Source organism: Gaeumannomyces tritici (genome assembly GCF_000145635.1).
Source record: "Gaeumannomyces tritici R3-111a-1 unplaced genomic scaffold supercont2.4, whole genome shotgun sequence".
NCBI classification, from domain to species: Eukaryota; Fungi; Ascomycota; class Sordariomycetes; order Magnaporthales; family Magnaporthaceae; genus Gaeumannomyces; species Gaeumannomyces tritici.
Window position 1 is genome coordinate 1,371,803 of NW_008804548.1, and position 18,065 is coordinate 1,389,867.

Sequence of the window (18,065 nt, forward strand, 5' to 3'; positions counted from 1 at the left end):
CGTAGTGGGGTCTATCGCATCGTGGCGGCTCTGCTATTTGGCCCCCCAGCATGGCTCAGGCTCAACCCCAGAAAACGGCAGGGAAAAAAAGACGGTAACAGGGATTGGACAGGACTGACCTCGAGCCGAAACCAAACAGCGGCGGTTTCCCCTTCTCCGCTCTGCTCCATCTCAATCGTTTCGTCGGCTGCGGAAAACAATCTGGATACTTGCCATTCCTTTTTCTTTGTTGCATGTCTTAGCTTCTCGGCGGCACTCTGTACAGTAGCGCCTGGCGTCTTGTCGCATTGTCCGAAATCCCCTTTGGCGATCACTGCTGCTGCCCTCCTCGATCCGGCGCGCCAGGGACCGTCGCCGAAACGAAGGCCAGCCAAGTCAGTCCTCGCCAGACAAGCCCGCGCCCGAGGTCTCGCAGACCGCCCTTGTTGCAGCTTCTGGATCGCTGCAGTTGGATACAGACTTTGTATATACCCTTGAAGCATCAGGAGTCTACATCTCTAAGCCGCCTGTTACACAAACACCACAAGGAGAACGCCCCTGAACCGAACCGAACCGACGACCCCCCCGATTCCCGGAGCCAGGCGCGGCTCCCCCCTCCTTCCTTTCAGTCCGATGCCGCATCTATATTCCAGAGCACAGGGGCACGCCCGCGATTCCCTGGAGCTCGCGTCGCTGGCGAGCTCCAGCCAGGAGGACACGGCAGAAGAGACCGACTCGCGCCCTAGCATATCTTCGTCCCGCAAGGCCTCGCTCGAGCGCGACGACCCCCTCGACTCGCACAACCCCGCCGCTGCCGCCTCGTCGTACGGACGCACGAACCGCCACGACCGCTCCTTCTCCGTCTCATCGGGCTTCGACCTCGCCGCAAACCTCTTCCCGCTCTCCTCCACCACCGGCTCCGGCTATGCCCCGTTGGGCGCCTCCACCGCCCCTGGCCAGCCTGGCGGCGGCGGCCTGGGCGGCGGCTCGCTCGAGAAACACAAGACGCTCACATACCTCAACGGCCTCTCGCTGATCGTTGGTCTGATCATCGGCTCCGGAATCTTTTCGTCGCCTAGCCAGGTCAACGTCAACGTCGGGTCGCCGGGCGCGTCCGTAATTGTCTGGGTCATCGCCGGCGTGCTGGCATGGACCGGCGCAGCGAGCTATGCCGAGCTAGGCGGCGCCATCCCGCTCAACGGCGGGTCGCAGGTCTACCTAGCCAAGATCATGGGCGAGCTGTCTGGCTTTCTCTTCTCATGGGTCGCCGTGCTGGTGCTCAAGCCTGGCAGCGCGGCCATCATCGCTATCATCATGGGCGAGTACTTGGTGCGCGCCTTCATCGGCGCCGAGGCCGAGACTATAAACCCCTGGGTCGGCAAGTCAGTCGCGCTAGTTGGCCTGGCCCTTGTCACGTTCCTGAACTGCGTCTCGACCCGGCTGGGTACACGGCTGAACGATGCGCTCATGTTCCTAAAGTTTATTGCCTTGATCGGCGTTACGGTCACGGGCATCGTTGTTGCCGTCACGGGCTTCACGTACTCGGGCGAAGCCAACCAGGACTGGAAGCAGCATCCATGGTTTGAGGGCACCAAGACGGATACGGCCGGCTGGGCCGTTGCTCTGTACGCTGGTCTGTGGGCATATGATGGCTGGGACAACGTAAGTCGCTTGTCCACTCCTGTCCCCCGCTCGCGGCCGCGAGGTACTTCCCCAGTGCATACATCCCATGCTAACCCACCCTTCCGATCCTCCCAGACAAACTATGTGGTCGGGGAGTTCAAGAACCCAACCAAGGACCTGCCCCGCGTGATCCACACGGCGATGCCGATGGTCATCATTTGCTATGTCCTTGCAAACGTATCATACTTCTTTGTTCTGCCGCTCGCCACCATCAACTCGAGCAACACGGTGGCGGTAATGTTCGGCGCCAAGGTGTTCGGTCCCATTGGCTCACTCGTCCTGGCCCTCATCGTCAGCGCATCGTGCTTTGGCGCGCTCAACAGCTCCACCTTCACCAGCAGTCGTCTAGTCTACGTCGCGGGTCGAGAGGGCTACTTCCCTGCGTTCCTTGGCAGGATCGGGGTAGGGAGTGGCGGCGAGCACGGGGCCATGTCGACGCGGGCGCAGAGCTCCTTCGCGAAAAGACTAGCCCGCCTGTTTGGTGACGAGGACACGGGCCTCTTCTACACGCCCGTGTGGGCACTGACGGTGAACGCGATACTGACGGCCGCCTACGTGGCCGTGGGCGAGTTCGGGACCCTCGTCACCTTTTACGGTGTCGCGGGCTACACCTTCTACTTCCTGACCGTGCTGGGCCTGATCATCCTGCGGGTCAAGGAGCCGGAGCTGGAGCGGCCGTACAAGACGTGGATCACGACCCCCGTCATCTTTTGCTGCGTCAGCCTGTTTCTCCTTAGCCGCGCCGTCTTTGCGCAGCCGCTCCAGACCCTCATCGTCATCGCCTTCGTCGTGGCCGGCATACCGGTGTACTTTTGGCGCGTTAGGGGCAGGGGCAAGGCCGTGAAGCGGGAGCTCGGCAGCGTGGGCGAAGGCGCTGGCGCGCCGTGGTGGAAGTTTTGGAAACGGTGGTCCAGGTGATGACACCGCGGTTAGAATGGGAGGCGATGCTGAGCGAAGCCCTCGCACGATATCACAAGAGAAGAGCGGTCGGGCCCATGATGGGTCCGACCATTAGACATTTCGGGCTAACCAGCAGCTTGAGCCTAGCTGCTAGCGCCGCTGTGTATATTTGTACTAATACTGTCCTCACTGGTCTGGGTTCGGCTCTGCCGCCAGTTTCGGGAACTGGTGCGTGCTGCGGATGGCCCAATGGGCCATGGACGATGCCTATTGACGAGCAATGGCATACATCCTTTGCTCGATGAAATGATTTAAGGTTGGGGATAGGTAGACAGGTATATAATGTCGAAAGGATAGAGGTTTTGGGTTGTGAGAGAGCAGGCGGTTGCTCACAGGGAGCCAGTATAACCTGTCACGTGGGAGACAAAAAAAAAATACGTCATCAATCAGCGAGGGTCTTGGCCTGATGCAATTTGAACGCTCCTGAGCCTGCCAAAAGGGTCCGAACAACGCACTGAGCCCTAATGTTTTCGATCAGGGGTTTATCGCGAGCTTCCACACAGGCCGCCCGCCGTGTCACGAAGGTGGCTTGTGTCCCAGAGGCGGCCGCAATTGCAAATACAAGCCGACGCCGCACCCTGTCCTCAACAGCGGCGCCTCCGCCGTTCCCGACGGTCGACCAATGCCCGTCGCCGACGTGCCCCTGCGCCGCGACGCCCGAGCTACCCGACGGGCTAGAAATTGACCACACGTCGCCCCTTAACGGCGTCATGACGGCCTACCACCAGCACGTCCTGGTCTGCACTGGCCGCGACGACTGGCCGTCCCGAATCGAGGAGGACCACAGCGGCGACAACCTGGCCGCCGACCTGCGCGAGCTGTTTGGCCGCGGGGGGCGGTATAGCGACGTGAGTGTTTCTTGTCCATGAGGACAGCGAGAAGTGGACGGCGCGGGGATGGTCATTTTTAGATGCCATCCCTGCTCTCTCATCACCCTTGTAACGACACGCATTACTGCGGTTCCAATGCTGACGGTAAGTCCTGCCTATCATGTGAACCATCCACCATGCAACGCAAAACGCAAACCCCAAAAGCACAGCCGTACCACAACATCTCGGTCCTAAACTCGTCCTTCCCGTCCTCGCCGCTGCCGGGCCGGGCCGACGTGGAGTCGACGTCGGCCTACCTGCTCCCGAGCTTCAAGCACGTACCGTTCCTGCCGCGCGTCTCGTTCGACCACGTCGACGCTCTGGCCCGCGCCTACCTGCTGCCCGAGCGCCTGCACCCGGCCCACGACGCCGAGTCGCCCGTCCACCGCGACCGCCTCGTGCGCCAGCCCGCGTACCGCACCGCCCTGCGGGGGGTGGCCGACGTGCGGGACGTGCTCGTGCTCGCGTGCGGACACGGCGGCCGCGACGCGCGCTGCGGCATCTACGGACCCGTCCTGCGCGCTGAGTTTGAGCGTGCGCTGCCGCGCCTCGGCGTTCGGGTGCTGCACGGGCCGGTCCGCTTGCCCGAGGCGGACGACGGTGGCGGTAGTGATGGTGCTGAAAAGGAGCTGCCGGCTGCTGGGGATGCTGAAAGGGGAGATGTGCACTGCACGGCGAGGGTCGGGCTCATAAGCCACATTGGCGGCCACAAGTTCGCCGGGAACGTGATTGTGTACCTGCCGCCGGGCCTGCGGGACTACCGGGGCGAGCCTCACGCGCTCGCCGGCCATGGGATCTGGTACGGGAGGGTCGAGCCGCGGCATGTGGAGGGGATCATCAGCGAAACGATCAGGAAGGGGGTCGTCATCAAGGAGCTTTTCAGGGGCGGCATCACCCGAGACAGCAAGATCTTGAGGCTTTAAAATGTTGGGCGCTTGGACTATAGCACGAAAAGCTTAGTATAATACCACTAGCCGTAGGTACTCGTTTACGCCTGAAAGGTGTATGTGTTTGGGGGAAGGCTGGCCGTGGGAGACTGGCTTATACGAGGTGGTTGCAGGGTTAGGGTTGGTGTTGATAAGATAGCCTTCAAAACTACTTGGAGTCCGCAACCTGCATCCATTCCCACTTTCTTGGACGATGGCATTCATTAATGCATGAGTAGAATCCGGCCCTTAAATATGAAAACAAAACACAGCACATAATGAGTCGAACAATGGCCTCGAAACTGCGCTTGGGGAGGGCCATCACACAAGGGACGACCTTCTCATTCGCCAACCCACCATGTCTCCCTCACAGGACCCGGGCGCTATCTTCCACCCCCTGCCTCTCATCCCGGGGGCCCAAGCCCACGCCCACCGCACCACCGCCTGCGCCAGCAGGGCCAGGAGTTGAATCCCCGCCGCGGCCCGCCGAGGGGAAGCCCTTCCCGCCCGCGTGGCTGCGCAACACCCTGATCGCCGCGGCCGTCGGCGGCACGCTCTGGGGCTTCTACGCGTGGGGCCAGTCGCGCAGCGGCGACCTACCCCTGGCGCAGTACCTGCTCACGGGGCGGGAGCTCAACGACACGACCTTTGTGCCCTTCACCATTGTGTCGCGCGAGCCCGTGACGGCCGACACGTCCGTGCTGACGCTCCGCCCGCGCCACCGCACGCTGGGCGCGCGGTCGTCGGCCGCCAGCCGCTTCCACGCCCGCCGCCTTGACTGGCTCTCGGACTGGTCGCCCTGGATCTGGCTCACGGGCGCGCGCGAGCACTCCAACGAGGCCGTCTACGCCCGCGCCTGGGCCCACGGCCTCTGGGCCGTCGAGGTCAAGCAGCCGCAGCTGCAGATTGTGCGCGAGTACACGCCGCTGCCGCCGCCGCCCCCAGTTGAGGGTGGTGAGGAGGAGGAGGACCCGTGGGAGGTGAGCCGCCGCAGCGGCGACCTGCGCATCCTGGTCCGCGCCGTCGACGGCGGCGAGGTGTCGAGCTACCTGGCCCGCCTACGGCTAGGCGCCGTCGTCGAGCTACGCGGGCCTCACCTCGGGCTCGACGTCAAGAGGCGGCTCGGTAGCGGCGGCGGAACGGAGAGGGAAAAGGAGAGGCGCGTGGTGTTCCTGGCCGGGGGCACGGGCATCTCACCGGCGCTGCAGGTCGCGCACGCGCTGCTCGACGGCGACGACGACAACGACGCCAACAGCAAACCCTCCGTCTCGATCCTGTGGGCGAACCGCGAGCGCCGGAGCCTGGCACCGTCGTCGCCCGTCGTGCGCCAGCTGGACGGCATGGCGAGGCGCCACGGCGGCCGCCTCGCCCTGCAGACGTTTGTGGACGAGGACAAGACCTTCATCGACGGGAAGCTCGTCGCCGCCGCCGTGCTCCCTGCAAAGAGCACCGCTGCTGCTGCTGCTGCTAGTGCTCCGGCGGCGCCGCCCGACGGCGCCTGCCCATACCACTCCGAGGCGCTGCTGCAGCGCACAGCGACCGACCCGCCCGCCAACGAGGGCGGTGCGTGCCGCTGCGGACCCGGGGCGTCCGCGGGCGCGGGCAAGGACCTGGTCTTCGTGTCGGGACCGGACGGGTTCGTCAACAAGTTCGCGGGCGCCAAGGTCTGGAGGGACAAGCTAGAGCTGCAGGGCCCCGTCGGCGGCCTGCTGGGCGAGCTGAAGAAGAAGAACGCCGAAAGGCTGCGCAACTGGCTCGTCTTGAAGCTGTAGGGGAGATCCCGCTGTATATAACTGTATAATCAAGTAAAAAAAAAAATCCAAAAAAAAAAAATCCTGCATATCCAGCCATAGGCCCATCACGCTTTCATCAATGCGCCGGCGATCCTCCGTCAAGGAACAATTTATATGCCATAAACCATTAACATCATCACCATGACGAAAACACAAGGAACACGCCTTTCGTTGATTCAGGACGCGTTATATCCGATAACCAACCTCCTATGAACCAAAATTCTGGAATGGTAGTCACGGCATTGCCCCAATGAGTATTCTTACGATACCATAGGTGAAATTGAGAAGTAAAAATGAATAAACAGACAAAAAAAGAAGGAAAACGCCATACTGATGCGGCCGACAACATACAAACAAGGCTAAACAGCACAGCGCGCTTGTTCAACAAAGGGAATACAACCCAAAAAGCCACCCCTTAAATCCGTCTAACCCTGAACCTTTCTATACGATGGTGGTTTCAGCGCCCGCAGCACCACTTTGACCACGTAGGGCGGGATCAGCGAGATGCTACCTATGGCGAGGACTTTCCACAAGAATTCCCTAAGAGTAGCAAGATTGTTAGTAAGCGCATGGAAAATCAACATGTCCATCATCTAAGAGGAAGCTCACCAAGAAGCCACAAAATGAAGGTCAAAGTACTCCCCCAGAAAGGGAACCGAGCCGGCGTAGATCAAAAAGGTGCCGATGATGGAGACTATCATGACGATGTGCCAGGTCGTGATCTCGATGGCGACCATGATCAGCTCGTTGAGGACGAGGACGGTGAAGCTGACGGCCACCATGCGCGTGTCGAACTTGTTGCCCGTTAGGATCTGCGACAGGCCCTGGATGATGCCGCCCTGGTAGACCGAGACCAGGACCCAAACGAAAAAGGTGCGGTACGACAGCGACCGGCCCGACGTCAGCTCCTTGTACAGCTCCGGGTACAGGTTGGCCAGCTCCTCATCCACGTCCTTGTCGAGCACGAGCGAGAGCACGGGCATCATGGTGTAACACGTGGCGTAGCCCACCAGCAGCCAGTCCTTGTACAGGCCCTCGGGCTCGAACTCGAGCGCGATGCTGTACATGGTCTGGCACACGGCGATGATGAGGCCGCGGTGGATGACGAACTGGGCCAGCTTGGCGCTGCGCTTGTAGCTGTTGCGGCCGTGCCACACGAGCAGCTTGGTGAGGTGGTGGAAGTGCTCGATGGAGAAGTCGGCCGCCAGGCTGGCCTGCCGGCCCTCCTTGCCCACGATGCCCACGCCCACGTCGGCCGCCTGGATCATGGACACGTCGTTGCCGCCGTCGCCGATGCAGCACACGCGCTTGCGCGTGAACTCCTTGATCAGCCGCGCCACCTCGGCCTTTTGCGTCGGTGAGCAGCGGCACGCCACCACCGTCGGCAGCGCCACCGCCACCGACACGAAATCGAGCCGGTGCTTGGTGCCCAGCAGGAGCGCCAGGCTCTCGCCGTCGATGAGCAAGCACGCGTCCGTCTTGCCGCGCAGGAAGTCGAGGTGCTCCCGCGCCGCCGCGTCGGACCGCTCGAGCTTGGCCACCGTGTGGATGTACTGGCCGCGCGCCACGAGCTTGGAGCTGACCGCCACGCAGCGCGCCGTCTCCACCTTGTCGCCCGTCAGCATCCAAATCTTGATGCCCGCGTTGCGCAGCAGCTCCAGCGACGGCTTGACGTCGCGCTGCAGCTTGTCCTCGACCCCCGTCACGCCCAGCAGCTCCAGGTCGCGCTCCAGGTGCTGCGACACCACCTGTCGCATTCCCGCGTCGCGTCCGTTGATGGCCAACGACGCCTCCTGGAACCGGGCCGCGAACTCGCGGTACTGCTCCGACGAGAGTCGCTTGCGGCCCACCACCAGCGTCCGGAGGCCCTCGCGCGCCATGTTGGCCGTCTCCTCATCAAGCCAGTCGTTTGCTGCCACGATGGACGTCATGACCGTGTCCGCCCCCTTCTGGTAGAACCAGATCTCGCCGCTCCCGATTTCAGGCAGGCCGTTCCGGGGCCGCTCGTAAAACTGAACGATGACGCCCATTCTCTTGCCCTCGGACGTGAACGGGAAGATGTCTAGCACGCGCACTTGCACCACGGTTTTGCCCGTGTCAGACGAGCTCAGAACCATGGTTTTTCGGTCGCGGTACGTCAGTCGAAGGCCAACCTCTTCAGTCCAGCGCACAATAGCGATCTCGTCGGGAGACGATGCCTGGTAGGATGTGACCGTCTTGCCGTCCTCCTCGTCCGTCGTCGGCGTTACGTTGTGGCAGAGGGCCAACGCAAGTACCACATCCCGCACACGCGCACCAATCTCGCGGCGAGTGCGCGTGGTGCCGCTGGCACCAGCCGTCGAAAAGGTGGACGAGGGTGTGACGAGCGATGAACTGGTCGTGCTGAATGCCTGCTTGATGTACGCAGTCACTTCGTCCATGGCCTCGTTGGCATACGATACGGTGCCGACGTGTATCTTCTTCATCTCCATCTCGTTCTGTGTGAGGGTACCCGTCTTGTCGCTGAGGAGGTACTCGATCCGCCCCAGGTCTTCGGGGATGGTGCTCGTCCGGACCACGGCGCCGGGCATGCCTGGATCCCGCTGGATGAACCAAGAATAGACGCTCTTGCCCATATCCAGGTTGACGCGTAGGCTGATAGGCACGATGGTGGAGAAAAGAACCAGAAAGCGCATGATCTTGACATACCACATGCTCGTCTTACCAAAGCCCTCCAGGGCAACGAGGATGACGGAGAGCGCCAAAGTTAGCGCACAAAGGATCTTGGTCAAGGAGTTAATCTCGTACTCTAGCAGGCCCGTCTTGGACCTGGAAGGGGAGGTCGAAAGGGCGGATCGGGTCTGGGGTCCGGTATATATGATGACGGCCAGAGTGGTGGCGCTTGATGCGATCACGGTGTTTGCCCAAGCAGTGTTGTCAATGCTCAGGGGGGCGACATTGGCCAAATCGCCGCCAGGCAGGGTGGCGTTGTGGTTCATGGCGTCCTGCCGAGTGGGAAGCAGCTCAAGCGTGCCCACAAAGTCGTTGACCTTCTTGTCCGGCTCCCCGCCCGTCACCCTCAGTCGGACAAGCTCCGAGGTTGCCAAGTTCTGCGACAGAGGAGACGCGATCCGTAGCTTCCAGTCCGTCTCACCGTCGAGCTGGTCGGTTCTAATGAAAGTTTCGCCGCCGGATCCACCTTGCCCGACATCGTCCTCAGATTCAGGCTCGGCATTCGCACTGGCCGAGCTCCCTTCGCCAGAGCTCTCGTCGAGCGACAGCAGCTCAGGCTCGGCAGCCTTCTTTGGCGCCGGCTCGGGAGCAGTGGGTTCCGAAGATATGCACTTCAGAATCACCACATCCGCCGGGACTCTTTGGCCCTTGGTTAACACTAGCACGTCACCCACACGCAGGTCCCTGGAAGGCTTAGTCACTTCCCTGACTTCGGAAGACGGTCCCTTATGGGTCCCCTCTCCCTCGATCTGCTCCTCCTCTTCCTGTATATCAGAGAGCCTGTCCATGCGGGCCTGGCGCGGGGCCGCCTGCCTGCGGGATGCGGTAGACTTGAGCTTCCTTCGGGTCCTCGGGTGCGAAGACGACGCACCAGGCTCGTCAAACTGGACAACGCTGTAAGGCTCTGAGTTGGCCTCATTATCCCTGCGGCGCCGGCCAATGTCGTCGTGTGCCTCCTTCCCCAGCGTGATCATGAGCACAAAAGCCAAAGGCGCGATATAGGTCGAGATGTAGCCTATTCTTAGCGCGGGAATGGCTTGGGAGAGGGCGACGAGCAAGAAGTACATGTTGAAGAAGAAGGAGAACTCGTTGTACAGTGTCACGGGCAGGAAGGACCAGGGCGTGTACTTGGCGTTGGAGATGACGTTTGGCGGGAAGCGCGTGGCCTGTGACGAGCCAACAGCAACGAGCCGGGAGCCCGAAGGGTCTTGGTCCTCCTGCGCGACCTGGTCGTCCTCGGCCAGGAGCTCTGCCTCGGCCTGGTTTGAGCCCCTAGACCTAGATATGAAGCTCGGCAGGCGTAGGCCGCCCGCGAGGCTCTGGAGCCGTCTGTGTGCCGAGCCTCGGCGCCGACCGTCCCCATTCTCGGGCAGAAGCGGCGCATCGTCATCGACGGCCGACCTGTCGGCGTCATCCTCGAACCGCGATGACGCCGCCCGGTTGCCCCCGCCACGGTCATCGCGTTCAGCAGGGGTTAGCAGGGAGGCCTCGGCGTCGGCGCTCCCGTCCCTCCTATGACCCAGCTCGCCATAGCTTCTGGATCGATCGCCGCGGCGCAGGCTCCCCATGCGGAGGTTGCGCAGCGGTATCCTCGCGGTCCGCTGCTCGGTCCGTGGCGCAGGGGCGGGCTCGCGTGCGGGTCGGGGCGACGTGGTCTGGGGATCGAGCTCCTGCAGGTCGAGCTCGAGATCGGAATCAGAGTCGTCGGCCGGGGAGTCGGGCGGCTTCGCTGGGTGGTACGAGGTGGGCGGAGGAGGCATGCCGCATCGAGGTCCTGGGCGTTTGGATGCTGGTGCTGTGCTTTATTTGCGTGGCCTCTCCCGGCCGTCGTGGGTTTCTGGTTTAGGTTTTCCGCTAGCGTAGGGTCGGTCGGGGAGGACAAGCTTGCAGCTGATCTATGCGATCATCGTTTGGCGCGTGACGGGGCTTGCGGACGACGGCGCGGGTTGGGGAAGCGTGTATGTGGAGTTTGGGGCAGTATTCGGTTGAAGCTCGAGTGTTGGGCAGGCAAAGCTCGTGGGGCTGTGATCTGGCTATGACGACCCAGCTGGGATGGAAGGCTACAATGGTATCGACAAAATCAACGACAAACAAAAAGGGGACCAAGCATGTACCAAGCAAGGACCTCGGCTAGGTTTTGTCAAAATCAATCATTTCAAGCGTCGCAATGTCTCGTGCCCTCAACCCTCAACTCTTGGAGGCCACGCGGCACAGATCCTCACAAGAAAATGCCCCAGGCTGCACTGCAGAAGCACAAGATACAATCCCAGCGTCCCAGTCAAATGCCCCAGTTCAGCCTGGCCGCCAGCCCTTTGTTAGTCAGGCGCGGGCAACGGAGCTGGGTCGCACATGCCTTCCTTTCCAAGACATGGAAGAACTCATTCGAGACGGCAGGGCGGGTCCTCTCCGACGGTGCCGGCGCTGGTGCGAGCCATCGTCAATGTCCCTTTTGTTAGTGAGCTACCGCGATCTGGCCCCGCTGGCCTGGCCCTCAGAGTACCCTGGCATCAGCAACCACCATACCCCTGCTGCGACCAACCAGCGCGGCCAATCGCAGCTGAGGCCAGCTTTTCTTTTCCAATGTTCCAATGACAGCGACAACGCCACCATCCGGAAGCTGTTCCATGTGCCAAAGGCCTCTCGACCAGCCCGTCCCGTCCAATTCGTCTTTGCAAGCGTTTTGAACAACCGTTGTACACTACTACTTACAGATTTGACCATGATGCACTTGCGCTTTTAATCATCCCCTCGGTCTCCAGCTTCTCCTGTACATGTGAGTTCCCGATTGGCGCGTGCGCCTGCCGTCGACGCGCTGCTTCAGATGATTGCTGTACCTAACTGGATCCCTCCATGATGCCACACGACCATGATTTCGCTAACGAGCTAATTTCCCAGCTTTGTTCTAGAGCCCTTCTCTTCCTCGCCTCTTCACTTTTCAGTGCTGCGTTTCAATCTTGCTCCAACGTGGCTACACCTCGCCTCCCCGACCCAACGAGAGCGTGCTGCAGTGGTGGGTGACTCGGCATCGCGATGCCGCAAGAGGCAAATTCTACATGGCACCCGGCTTTCATGCCTGATGCCGCTCCAATCCACGTCTCGGACGAAACTCTCAGCACCACAGCCGACGCCGACGACGCAAGTCAGCCTCAACAAGATGACAGCGTGACGGCTGACGCCCTCGAGGCTCCACCCGTGGAAGCCACAGAAACGAACAGCGTGTCCGCAGAGACGCCCAGTGAATCCCCCGCAGTCGCGACGGCCACAGAGCTCACGAATGAGGATGCGGCGCCACTCGAAATTGACGTCGGATTCTCTCCGCGCGTCGTCGCCAACGCCTCGATGCATAAGACCAAGGACTCCTTCGCCCGCACCGTCTCGCAGGGCATCAACTGGGACGCCGAGGGCGACGATACGGAGTGGAATCTGCCCCGAACCGAACCCGACCCATTTGTCAAATTCATGGCGCCTTCCGAGCGAACGAATTCGTTTCCCGTCGTGCCGCCGATGTCACATCCGTCACAACAAAGCCTTGGGCGCCATCTAGCCATCACGCAAACCGAGGAGCTCATGGCCGAAGTAGACCGCGAGGTCTCTCCCGTGCGCTCCGCAGCGCCATATGCGACGGATTTGGCAAAAGAGGCGGATAATATAGGGGAGTATAAAATAGCCGGCACGGCGAGCACACAGCAGTACGTGGGAGGGGAAATTGCGGCTGCAGAGGTTGAAGCGTCGGACGAGCGCTATGAGGAGGGCGTGCCTCTTATTTCCCACCAGGAGGAGCCACAGTCAGCTCGTAGCGAGCAAGCATCGGGCCCGGGCTTCGGGAGCCCCTTTGCTGATGCCGGAGCTGGCGAGGATGACTTCTTTTCCCGTCTTGGCGGGTTCGAGGGCGCCAAACCCGATGACTCTTTTACAACCCCGGGCCTTGAGCGCAAGTCGACCACGCAGGTAATGGACTCTCTTAGCGCTACCACTCCGACTCGCTCGGACACGGGTCTGGAGGACATGCTTGAAACTGCAGAGGAGGACGATTTCTGGAGCAAACCAGCCGAAACCAGCGAGGTTCCTGCAGGGCCGGCGGCCCAAGAATCGGCAGCCACAGAAAATGCGACCGCCAGTCAAGTGGCCACAAAATCTACGGAACCGGAGCAAAAAGACGAGCCTGCTAATGGCGATCTCGCCGACAAATGGGCCGCGGCTTTTGGAGATGAGGATGACGGCGACTTTCTTCTCGATGACAGCACATTGCCTACAGAGGAGGTGGACCCGACTGCTTTCCTTGGCGACGATGACGACGGCTTGCTGGAGGATACTGAGGATATGCAGCAACACAGTACTGCTGTCCCTTCGGCTGCAACACCAACGGCTACAGCTCCGGCCCCAACGGTAAACGGAAGGTATACGCCTGCAAACATAACCCCTGCTGGCTCGCAACAGCCTTCGGGTTCTAGTCAGTATGTTCCAGCCGTTGCCCCATTTTTGGCACAGTCGACAACCGCACCCCCGGCCGCAGCAGCCTCTTTCGCGCCCCCAGTGCCAACGCCGATGGGCTATGGCGCTCCGCCCCCACGCCCAGATGCCAGCAAGGCCGCCAGTTTTGTGAACCAGTCCAAGGGCGGCTATACGTCACCCTACGATCTTCCTATGGACTTCAAGCCTCCCAAGAAGAGGGCAAGCGCCCAGCTAATGCCCAGGGCTGCGTCCCAGCCCCCGCCGATGGCTGGACCACCTCAACCACTGAGGTCCGATAACATGCCACCACCTCCTGTGCCTGGTGCCCCAGGACAGCATGCTCCTCCCCCGCCCAAACAGGTATCTCAGCGGGCTGGGTCGAACGAGGGTTTCTTTGCCGATCTGCCTGTGTCATCGCGCGCAAGGCCGGCATCTCGATCAAGCCCAAAGAGCGCGTCGTCGCCTCAGTTTGGCAACACTGGTGCCCCTCCTGCTGGACACCCCCCTGGATATGGCCCGACACCTACTCAGGGACCCCCAGCTCCTGGTCCTCAGGCAAATGGCCATCCCCCCGCGACATCTGCGCCGCCAGGAAGCGGCCTGATCGCACCTGAGCGTGTCAACCCGTATGCCGCGCTCCAGTCCGACCCGGGACATCTGCCTGCGCCCCATGTTCCCTCGGCACCCACCAGCAGATACTCGCCCGCTCCAGGCGCTTCTGCCTCGGCCCCCATGCCGGCTTCAAACAGGTACTCACCAGCCCCTGCTGGAAGTCGGGCCCCAAGCTCTGCGTATGCCCCTGCACAGGTGGTAGTTGCGCCGCCGGTTCTCCCCCACCAGCCTCGGACATCCAGTCCACTGGCCCACTTCGAGATCTCCTCCGACAGAGGGAGGTCTGCGAACCACGATACAGCTCATCCACCCAGACGTAGCACGTCTAGCATATATGAGCCGCAGCTGAACCGTGTCCCGTCCCTGCCTTCGACGCGCGAGATCGATGAGACCGCACCACATAGTGCCATGCATTCCACCAGCCGTCCATCCTCCCAAGGTACCACAGGACTCCCAGGGCAGGGCCCGCCGCAGGCCTCACAAACTCGCGGGCGCACACCCCCGCCACTCACCATGTCACACCAACAAGCTACACTATCGCCACCTAAAAGGACTCCAAGCTACGTTCCCCATGCGGCGCATCAGACTCTTTCCCCACATGGCCCGGACTTTGTCCCTCCTCCTCGCTCGCATACCCAGTCTCCTGGCGCGCTGTACGGAAAGAACGGCATCACGCCCTCCGACCCGATTCCTCGCCCTTCTTCGGTTCACGATCTTATGTCACCCAGATCGACCACTTCTGGACATCCCTCGCTCCCAGGCACGTCTCATGCCACTGCCATCGCCCCGGCTGCGAGGCCCAGGGGATTCTCGCAGAGCTTGAATCTTGTCCCGCCCACGGACGGACGCGAGCACGATCCACTCCAACGCTGGAAGGGTGCTCCTCTGATATGCTGGGGCGTCGGCGGCACCATCGTCACATCCTTCCCGAAAGATGTTCCCAGATACGGTATTAACCAGGCCCTACCAACCATCCTGCGCAGCCCTGGTGAGGTCAAAATCAGAAACGTCAAAGAGATTTATCCACTCGAGGAGCAGTTAGCCAAGTTTCCAGGTCCCCTCAAGGGCAAGTCTAAGAAGAAGGAAACTATCTCTTGGCTCAGCGCGGGTATTGAGGCCCTGGAGGCTCGGCTGCCGCAAGTCTCATTCCAACCACAAGTCTCTCTCGATGACAAGCGCACCGAGGAAAGGATTCTTCTCTGGAAGATTCTTCGTGTGTTCATCGAGCACGATGGAACACTCGAGGGGGCTGTGGCTGTCGAGAGCGCCGTTCGAGACGTCCTTTCCCCAGGACTTGATCCTCTGTCAACGCAACCGGCAACATACGGCCTCGACCAGGGTGCGATTGGCTTCCAAGGTGCATCCACAACCCAGATGACGTCAGACAGCGTGGACTCTGGTGTCGTCGAGCAGATCCGGTGCAGCCTTATGGTTGGCGATCGCGAGAAGGCTGTCTGGGACGCGGCCGACAAACGACTTTGGGGACACGCGCTCCTCATCGCAAACACGGTCTCCACAGACCTGTACAAGAAGGTCTCGCAGGAATTCGTGCGTAAGGAGGTCAACTACCCCGGGCACAACAACGAATCCTTGGCTGTGCTGTACGAGGTCCTCTCTGGAAACCACGAGGAATGTGTCGATGAGCTGGTGCCCGTTCACGCACGGGCTGGTCTCCAGCTGATGGGTACGGGCTCTGGTCATGGCCAGTCAACGGATGCGCTGGCCGGCCTCGACAAGTGGCGCGAGACCCTGGGTCTCGTTCTCAGTAACAGGAGCACTAACGACGTGCAGGCGCTCACCTCGCTCGGAAATCTCCTCGCTGGTTACGGCAGGGCCGAGGCCGCACATATCTGCTACATCTTCGCTCGCGCCGCGAGCGTTTTCGGTGGTATCGATGACCCGAAGTCCCACTTTGTTCTCGTTGGCGCCGACCACAAGCGGCAGACGGACCACTTCGCCAAAGAGACCGAGGCGCTGCTTCTCAGCGAAGTGTACGAGTACGGGCTGGCACTTGCAGGCGGCCCCAAGGACGTCAATTGTCCCCACCTTTCCATGTACAAGCTGCAGCACGCCATGATCTTGGCAGAGAGCGGACATGGCGACAAGGCTCTTCAGTACTGCGAGACCCTGGCACATGCCATTACATCGCAGACCAGGAGATCGCCGTACCACCACGCCGGTCTTGAGGCCTCTGTGGAGAACCTCGCTCAGCGCCTCAAGCAAGCTCCAAAGGAGCAGTCCGGCTCGTGGATCTCTAAACCGACTGTGGGCAAGGTTTCCGACTCCGTCTGGAACCGTTTTAACAAGTTCGTTGCTGGTGATGAAGGAGAAGGCAGCGAAAACGGCTCAGCCGCTGGTGGGGGGATCTTTGCCGGCGTGTCCGGCGGAGGTCCGACCATCAGCCGTCCTCCGTCACCGCCGGGTGCCACGGGCATGGAGATGTTTGGTGGCGCAACTCAGGGTGGTCCCATGGCCTATCCGCCCCTCGGCGCCGCGGCTCTAATGTCCCCTCCTGCCACCAAGGCCGCGTCCCGCTACGCTCCTGGAGCTGCCCTGGCGCCCGTAGCCACAAACCCGTACGAGCCTCAGCAGGGATACCCGGCAAGAGGGCCGCCATCCGCCAGCCGGTCGTCTGGAGAGTACAGCCGCGGGTCGCCCGAGATGCCCAGACAATCGTCCGAGCTCCAGCGTCCTTCGTACAATCCAGCCTATCAGCCGAACTCGGCGTCATCGCCGTCCATGGGTTACACAGACCCGGGTGTTGGGTTATCCAGTGAGGCTCCGTCTGCCGGAGCCTCGTCCGTTGGCCCCCAGTATGGCGGCTACCAACCGTACATGCCTGATTACTCCTCGAACGGATCACCTTACGGCGCCGGGCACGACAATCATGTGGAGAAACCCGCGAGCGCTGGGGCAGAGCCCGATGCTTACCAGGGATATCAGCCACCCTCGTATGGCTACGAGCCCCCGTCTATGGGCTCGGCGGAACCCATCTCCGCTAGTGACAAGCCCGAATCCGAGGCCCCCACCCCCAACGGAGGTTATGAGCCACCTACATTCCAGCCCTACAGCTACGAGCCACCGACATTTGAGCCAGGGCCGGAGGCGCCCCAGGACGATGACAAGACGCCTCAGTCCAGGGACGAGTCCGGACAAAGTCCTGCGGACAGCGTCGCCCCTCCAGTGTCTACAAGTAGGGCTGGCGGAAAGACAAAGGAGGAGATCGACAGAGAAAACGCCGAGATGTTCCGCAAGGCAGCCGAGGAGGATGGTAAGTGCTAATAATGTACCCCCAGTCATCATGGAAAACTGGAAGCTGACATTTCCGCAGCAAAACGTGCCGAGGAAGAGAAGGCCAAGAAGAAGTCGGGAGGTTGGTTCTCGGGCGGTTGGTTTGGCGGTGGCAAGAAGGAGACGCTAGCAGACCAGCCCAAGGCCATCCGCGCCAAGCTAGGCGAGCAGAACAGCTTCTATTTCGACCCGGAACTCAAGCGCTGGGTCAACAAGGCCGCAGGAGCCGACGCTGCCGCCACGCCAGCGGCCACGCCGCCGCCACCGCGCTCAGGCAGCCCTGCTGTTGCGCCACCGGGCAGGGCGAGCGCGCCGCCGCCGCCGCGTGGGTCCCTCACAGCGTCAGCATCCATCCCGAACCTGGCCGCGGCGTCGCAGTCGCACTCTTCCCTCATGCCCGGGGCGCCCCCAATGACACGATCTGTGTCCAATAACAGCGAGCCGCCATTCGGCCCGCCACGCCCGCTGAGCAGCATGAGCAACGCCAGCAGCATAGACGACCTCCTCAGCGCAGCGGGCCCGAGGAAACCAGGGGCCAAGAAGCCACGCAAGAGCGGACGCTACGTCGATGTGATGGCCAAATAAGGGGCAGCCTTCTTCTTTTTTTCTTTTTTTTTCTTGAAAGGTCGTGGGAGACGGATGCATTATTTGTTTGCTTTTCAGGAGTCATGTCATGATGTGTGGATATGAGGAGATAACTGGATTGATGGTTCGGAAAATGCGCAAATGCGACGAGGACCGACGTTTGGCCTACTTCCTCCTGGCAGCAACAGGCCACACGAAGCTCG

At 61.4% G+C, this 18,065-nt stretch overlaps 6 protein-coding genes across 6 annotated transcripts; 5 read left to right on the forward strand and 1 right to left on the reverse strand.

Annotated features, from left to right (window-relative positions):
- Positions 1-612: 612 nt before the first annotated feature.
- On the forward strand, positions 613-2,580 carry GGTG_07894 (hypothetical protein; the record flags this gene model as incomplete). Its single annotated transcript, XM_009225725.1, has 2 exons — positions 613-1,641; positions 1,738-2,580. 2 exons carry the CDS (start codon positions 613-615, stop codon positions 2,578-2,580), a joined length of 1,872 nt encoding a protein of 623 aa, XP_009223989.1.
- A 450-nt stretch (positions 2,581-3,030) lies between these two features.
- GGTG_07895 (hypothetical protein) lies at positions 3,031-4,617 on the forward strand. The gene is made up of 2 exons (XM_009225726.1): positions 3,031-3,470; positions 3,662-4,617. Exons 1-2 carry the CDS (start codon positions 3,087-3,089, stop codon positions 4,412-4,414), a joined length of 1,137 nt encoding a protein of 378 aa, XP_009223990.1. The 5' UTR covers positions 3,031-3,086; the 3' UTR covers positions 4,415-4,617.
- A 4-nt stretch (positions 4,618-4,621) lies between these two features.
- On the forward strand, positions 4,622-6,274 carry GGTG_07896 (hypothetical protein). Its single transcript, XM_009225727.1, has one exon. The coding sequence runs from the start codon at positions 4,696-4,698 to the stop codon at positions 6,187-6,189; it is 1,494 nt and encodes a 497-aa protein (XP_009223991.1). The 5' UTR covers positions 4,622-4,695; the 3' UTR covers positions 6,190-6,274.
- Positions 6,275-6,349: 75 nt separating this feature from the next.
- On the reverse strand, positions 6,350-11,286 carry GGTG_07897 (phospholipid-translocating P-type ATPase). Its single transcript, XM_009225728.1, has 2 exons — positions 6,820-11,286; positions 6,350-6,750 (listed from the first exon to the last, which is right to left on the reverse strand). Exons 1-2 carry the CDS (start codon positions 10,680-10,682, stop codon positions 6,636-6,638), a joined length of 3,978 nt encoding a protein of 1,325 aa, XP_009223992.1. The 5' UTR covers positions 10,683-11,286; the 3' UTR covers positions 6,350-6,635.
- GGTG_07898 (hypothetical protein) lies at positions 11,090-11,662 on the forward strand (the record flags this gene model as incomplete). The annotated part of the gene is made up of 1 exon (XM_009225729.1): positions 11,090-11,662. One exon carries the CDS (start codon positions 11,090-11,092, stop codon positions 11,660-11,662), a length of 573 nt encoding a protein of 190 aa, XP_009223993.1.
- A 329-nt stretch (positions 11,663-11,991) lies between these two features.
- GGTG_07899 (hypothetical protein) lies at positions 11,992-17,862 on the forward strand (the record flags this gene model as incomplete). Its single annotated transcript, XM_009225730.1, has 2 exons — positions 11,992-17,257; positions 17,318-17,862. 2 exons carry the CDS (start codon positions 11,992-11,994, stop codon positions 17,860-17,862), a joined length of 5,811 nt encoding a protein of 1,936 aa, XP_009223994.1.
- Positions 17,863-18,065: the final 203 nt, after the last annotated feature.

Excerpts from the sequence above, each read along its gene's own strand:
- GGTG_07895 (XM_009225726.1), top strand. The coding sequence starts at position 3,087 with ATGTTTTCGATCAGGGGTTTATCGCGAGCTTCCACACAGGCCGCCCGC. Across the intron at positions 3,471-3,661 it reads GCGGGGGGCGGTATAGCGAC|CCGTACCACAACATCTCGGT; the intron begins GTGAGTGTTTCT and ends CCAAAAGCACAG.
- GGTG_07896 (XM_009225727.1), top strand. The coding sequence starts at position 4,696 with ATGAGTCGAACAATGGCCTCGAAACTGCGCTTGGGGAGGGCCATCACA.
- GGTG_07897 (XM_009225728.1), bottom strand. The coding sequence starts at position 10,682 with ATGCCTCCTCCGCCCACCTCGTACCACCCAGCGAAGCCGCCCGACTCC. Across the intron at positions 6,751-6,819 it reads CTTCATTTTGTGGCTTCTTG|GGAATTCTTGTGGAAAGTCC; the intron begins GTGAGCTTCCTC and ends TGCTACTCTTAG.